The sequence below is a fragment of the Limanda limanda genome, chromosome 1 (genome assembly GCF_963576545.1).
Source record: "Limanda limanda chromosome 1, fLimLim1.1, whole genome shotgun sequence".
Classification (NCBI taxonomy): domain Eukaryota; kingdom Metazoa; phylum Chordata; class Actinopteri; order Pleuronectiformes; family Pleuronectidae; genus Limanda; species Limanda limanda.
In genome coordinates, this window is record NC_083636.1 from 34,037,364 (window position 1) to 34,043,777 (window position 6,414).

The following is a 6,414-nucleotide window of genomic DNA, read 5'->3' on the forward strand; positions in this document are numbered from 1 at the left end:
GTTGCATCATTTTATTGCTGCAATAAGCTGCAGCTCTTCATCGACCCAGATAAAATTGAAGCTATGATGAATTTGCTTTATATAATGGTGGGTACTTCAATCTTTGTATTATATAACTTATATGTAAAATAAACATACAGATATAGTGGTGGTGGTGGTGTGGGGGGGGGGGGATCATTTAAAATGTACACACACTCAAACACTCACACACTAGATCAGGTGATGTCTTCGTAAAGAAGATCTCACACTTCAGCCTGTGTGTTGTTGTCGGTGTTTTCTCTGTCCGTGTCCTTGGTACTTTTCCATGAGACACGCCCCCTTGTAAACACACAGCATCACCGAGGCTAGCGCAGCGGGGGCTAGCTGCTGTTAGCTTATTTAGCCTTTTTCCGCTTTCAAAGTAAAAGTCGAGTTTGAATTCTCTGTTGAACAAAAAGACTGTTTTTCAAATGATGCTCAACTCAAATACCTCAGGTGAAATAATGAGAGACCAACCGCAGAAAAGCTCAATCTTATTATCAAACACTTATATCTATGTAACTGTAGCTGTGCAATAATAATTATGTCTGTGCAATGCAATGGTTCATGTGCAATCCATTCTCACACTGACTGCACATATCTTTCTTGTTTCTAAACTGTATATATAAGTTTTCATCCAATTCATGCTTTTCTATACTATTTACATTTACTTAAGCTCAAGTATAATCAACCTTGAAACCTTGGGGAGAAAAATAAATGAATGAGTGCATGGATATTAGGCAACTGTAGGTGATTTATAAGGTGTGTGATGAATTTAAGTTTGGTTTAATCAGGGGAGAATACAATTTAAAAGTAATGCTTGGTGTATATGTTTTACTTTGAGTTGAGTTTTAGGACTTTGATTTTAACTATGTACTTGTGGCACTCTGAGATTCTCGGATGAAGAGTGCCTTACAAATAAAATGTATTTATTTATTTATTTATATGTAGTTAAGTTAACCCAAAAAAGGGATATAGTATTTAAAGGATGGTATCATCAATATCTTCATGCTGGGAAATTATTAACATTATAAAAATTGTAATACATATTCATGATCGATTTCCGGATTACATTACATGAAAAATAGAACAAAAATAATAAAGTATAAATAGATAGATACTATCCATGTGCCTCATTATTATGTGTCTCATTATAATCTGTATGCCTTTCATATATTTGCAGACATTTTGTGTTCATGTAACATGATGGTTGCAGGTGCCTCTGTGTGGTTATGATGCAGAGACAGGAGTTATATATAAGTAGTTATATGTATTTTTTTATTTACACAGTGTTAGTGCACGAAACGTACACGATGCATTACCAAAACAAATGTCTCTTGTTTTATTTGTGAAGCCACCACAGGAAGTGTGTATCGATGGTACTGCTGGGGAGCTTCCTGCTCCCTCAGCCGTCGGAGGAGCGATCACTTCCAGCCGAACATAGCAGAGAGCAGTCAACCCGTCGTGTCTCTACCCGAGGCCGGATGGTAAAATCCAACCTCCAGCGGATCCTAAACAGTCATTGCTTTGCTCGCGAGAAAGAAGGAAAACAGCAGCCTCCCATCACAATGGCGAACTTGAATAGCGGCATCTGTGACATGATCGGGAAGTAAGTGAACGATGCAGAAACGCCTCGGCTAGCTAGCTGCTAACCGCGGGGTGGGGGAGGGGTGGCTAGGCTAGCGGGGCTAGCGGCCGCTGAAAAGCGGAAGTAGATCGGGTTTAAAGGTACAATTTGTTAACACGACGCGGAGTCAATGGTGTGTCCGCTGTTTGTGTTTAGAGTCAACAGCGTGTGTGACGTTTTTATTTCACGCTGTCACGTCAAAAGTAGATTTATTGGCGCAGAGAGGCGACATGACAAGCGTTAAATTAGCCTCTGATAGCTAGCGACGTCGTCGAGTTCGTTACGTCACGCAGGGCTGCCGAAAAACAACACATCGGTGAAGGATCCTCCTCGTGTTGAGAAGTCGATTTAATAAACAAAACCGGCTTCCGTACTCCAGGAAGTAGCTGTCAGCCCACTGGGTTAAACGTGACCCACAAAAGTTTTAAACTTATTAATAAAGGCGAAAAATGCTGTTTATTGGAGGTTTCACAGAACAGATGAGTCAACACGATATAATGTTCCAGAACGTGTAACATCTGCTGACTCAGGGTTCTGTAGGAGAAACGATGAGACTGTAAATCCCCGAGGGGGGGGGGGGGGGGGGGCAGTCACCAGGTGAGCACATGTGTCTGACCACGTAGGTCCCGTGAGCTGAGTCAAGTTGAAGTTTGCGTAACCGACAGCGATCTGACCGTGTAACTGTACCCACATGTACACAGAGCAAATACATGTGTACTACAATCCCAGAAGAGGGAAGTATGACGGTCGTTATGTCACTTTTAAAGTACATGTTATTTCAGTCAACAACACGGAAGAACAAAATAGGATACGGTTATTTTAGGAGACCAAACTGTGTAGACTGAGAGGTACATTTGTTTAAAGTGTATATGTGTTAATTATATTATAAAATTGTATTTAAATATTCAAAACCCATCCATGCCAAAGATGCGAAGACGTCACGCTTCAAAGATACTTTACCAGCTGTGAAAACATCTGTATTTGACGACATGAATAATACCTGAAGCCCTAAATATATTGATTTATTCCCTGAGAATTAAAGGCCATCCCTTTTTTATTAGCTGATTATTTTAGTGAAGGGGTGAAACTTGATTGTTCTGTTTAATGTAGTTTATTATTTTGATTTGCTTGTATCAGGAAATGTGTCAATCACATGTTGCAGTTCCCCAAGGTCATTTCATGTAATAAAGTTTTTTACCTGTTCCGAAGTCTAAAACCCAAAGGTTCTCAGTTTACTGTGATATTGAATTAGCATGCAATTTAAAACATAATCTTGGGCCGCTTTTCATACGAACAATTTAAACTATTGAAAATAATCTGCAAATAGATCGATGGTGAAAATAATTGGCTGCAGCCCTAATTTTTATATCAATTAATTTATTAGTCAGCATTTTAGTTTAGGCTTCTCAATTGACTATTCCCAGCTTAACATTCTCCTACAGTACAATTAAAAAAATATTTATAGGATTTGGTCAAGGTTCTTTCTACAATAATAAAAAGAATTTCAAAATAATTGACACTGGCCGTTGTAACTCACCACTCAGACATTTGAGTTTGTGCCGGTAGCAGCAGATGTGTTGGTTTGTTGTCTCCCACCACAATCATCCTTTGATGTCATCATTAATGAGAAGTGCAGTGCTCTCATTCAAAGAGGTTTTTCCTTTGTAGGGTTGAGCTGCACACAGCGTGATCTGTACACGTCTAATCTGAAAATGGGTTATCACAGTTAACAAATGTCAGATCTTGCTCCATACGTGCACAGTGTGATGCAAGAGCTCTTATTATACATCAGTAGGAATATGACATGACTTCACGGACCTGGCCATGTCTCAACTTTCACAATCTTTTTAATAATCTCACGCGGTTCTTTTTGCCACACCATAAAAATTCCAATGGTATTACTTTGAGACTTTAGTCATGTTAAATATTATAAAACCATTAATATTCATTTTGACACTGGTTAACACAGTAACCCACTAAGTGTTGAATTTTCGGAACCTTCCATTTTTCCTGTCCCTGTTCTGACTGTGTCCCCTCTCCTTTCAGCCTGTCCCCACACTGTAGTAGTACCCGCGGTCCGGGGCCTCAGTGGTGCTCCTGATGCCCCTCACCCACCCCTGAAGATTCCAGGTGGGCGAGGGAATGGCACACGGGATCACACTCCTTCAGCTCGGCCGGTCTACTCGGTAAGTGTAGACACACACACACCACTTACCACTTAAATGCAGCCAGAGAAGCTCTGATGCAGAAATGATTTTTTAAGGTGTCTTGTTCAGAGGAAGAAAAGCATTTCACCACAACCATTTCCTGTCATGTGGTGTTTGTTTATACAGCTTGGAAGGGCACACCAGGGTATAACTTGATTCAGACAAGTGAAACACAGTCCAATTTCCAAACATACTCCACCTTCCCATTCTATTTGATTTGTAATGGAAAACCAGAAAGAAAAACACAGTCAACGTTACACAAGGAACGTCATGCACCGCTGGTTTTACGATGCATTATTTGCTTTTTCATTTTCCAGGACCGAAAGTTGACGGTTACGGAGGAGCCGGCAGGGAATGGTCGCCCTGGGATACTCCACTTTCAAACGCACCCCACTGTTACCAAGACGATACAGTGGGATGCTGTCCTCAGCAGCAGCGCTCTCTACGTGGAGATACCTCTTGACCCTCTCCCTGAAGGCAGCAAGGAGAGGTGAGGGCAGGAAAAATAAATGGAGCTCTTAAGATCCTTACAGTGGAACATTTGAGTCATTTTACATGGAGTAAAGGGGAAGAATAAAGCATACTAAATATTTTTAGTAGGTGAAATTAAGGTATTGGACCTGGCCTGTCTGTAAACCTCTGTGCCTCAATTTCCTGTCAATTTTATAGTTTCATTATAAATCCGCAGGTTTGTTCTCCAAAACCAGTACAAAGATCAGTAAAATACATTAAATACTCAAGGATAAACTAGAGATTTAGTCAGAGATCCAGTCGGTGTTATTGTGTTTGTCTTGCATGTTAAGTGTTCCATTTTCTAAGCCTCCTCCTGTTCTCCCCACAGTTTCGCAGCTCTCCTGGAGTATGCCGAAGAACACCTGAAAGTCGTTAGTGTGTTTGTCTGCTTTTACAAGAACAGAGATGATCGTGGTACGTACCGACCCGCCTTCTTTTCCCAGCGCACCTTTTCTCATCCACACAATTTGTGTTGCTTTGTTTGTTGTGTGCTGCATTTTAACATCTGTCGTTCCTGGCATTCTTCTTCCAGCTAAACTGGTGCGTACCTTCAGTTTCCTGGGCTTTGAGATTGTGAAACCGGGCCATGCCCTCGTCCCACCTCGACCCGACGTTTTCTTCATGGCCTACAATTTTGATCGGGACTCTTCGGACGAGGAGTAGCCCTCTGGGCAGCCCCCCCACCCCATCCTCCCCTCCCCATTCTCCCCTCCCCACTATATGTTTGCCCATCCCGTCCCAGCTTATCCATCTGCACCCAGCGTCTGTGTTAAACCCTCAGCAGTAGCTCTCTGTATGCAAGCATTCCCCCCCCCCCATGCTTTTTATTCAAGGGAATACGTAAGCAGTGCATCTCCTGATTTCCCCTCCCCCCATCTATCTTTGTGTGTTTTAATATGCTGTTTTCATTCAAGATTGATTGGTGTTGTCACCTAAATACGAGGGAAACTGTTTTTTTTTTTGACTTTGATTAAATTGCAGTTGTCATAGCTCTAAGTTAAATTGTCTTATTTCCATTTTTTGTCAAGTCGTTGCTTTGTTCATTTCCTTTAATGATAGATTAAGGAGGAGAAATGTCAAATTCTTGAATGTACAACAAAAGGTCATCAGGTTTACACTCGGGTACTCCAGCTTTGTTTTTTTGGATTGGCTAAATAATAACTTCAACTTTTTTGCCCAAATACCTACGTATAAATTTCAGCGGGACCAGTTTGGTTTTATAGCACTGATACCCTTTTAGGTATTAGTATTTTTAAAACTTTAGGTTTTGAGCGACAGCCCCAATAATTGGTACTTCATAAAGAATAGTGAATCCATTTAGACTAGAGGTGGAGAGGAAAGATGAATCCTGTTGCACGTGTTGGTTTCAAGATCCTACGAGGAGTATGTTTGTACAGAGTGAACAGAAAGTGAATAATCCAAAGTGCTTTTGCTTCTTTCTGCAATGTGTATCTGACAATATTGTAGTGTTTTATTTTGGAGGATGAAAAATGTTGCTGTGAATGGGATTTTTTTTTTTGGTGTCATTTTTGGATTAGCATTCCTTTTCAACTTTTTGTTTTTCATGATAATAAGGAGTTCATTGCTCACCTGCATAGTGGTACCTGTTGTGCGTCTGTGATAATAAAACAAACAAAAACAAAACCGGTCTTGTGAGTTGACTTGGACCTGAGTTCATTTCAGAAAACAACTAACAAGTTTAAACCAAATTTAATATCCTGGATTGTAAAGTGCTGCTGCATGTGGAGCACGATGCTACACTACATTATAAAAGCACTTTGTAATAATCTCAATGTGTCTTGTATTCACCAAAATGTAATTTCTGGAGTAAGGTGAAAAAATCGAGGTCAGTTATGAAAGAGCAGCTGGGCTGAGATCCAAAGCCTGTAGTGCACACTTACACCACCAGGAGGCTTCACAGGACCATTGCTGATATCAAAGTTGTGTCTATGCAGTCTACAGTTATGTAAACAAAGGTTTCCTATTGAGAATAATGTAAAAATTTCAAGCATGTGTAAGGGGACCTGATGCCTTTTTTGTTTTATGCAA

General features: G+C 40.5%; 1 protein-coding gene across 1 annotated transcript; it reads left to right on the forward strand.

Moving 5' to 3' along the window:
* The first annotated feature begins 1,432 nt into the window (after positions 1-1,432).
* On the forward strand, positions 1,433-6,009 carry oaz1b (ornithine decarboxylase antizyme 1b). The gene is given in 6 exon segments (XM_061075345.1): positions 1,433-1,627; positions 3,692-3,743; positions 3,745-3,831; positions 4,170-4,342; positions 4,694-4,779; positions 4,898-6,009. Coding segments are annotated over 6 exon segments (654 nt in total). The 5' UTR covers positions 1,433-1,502; the 3' UTR covers positions 5,029-6,009.
* Positions 6,010-6,414: the final 405 nt, after the last annotated feature.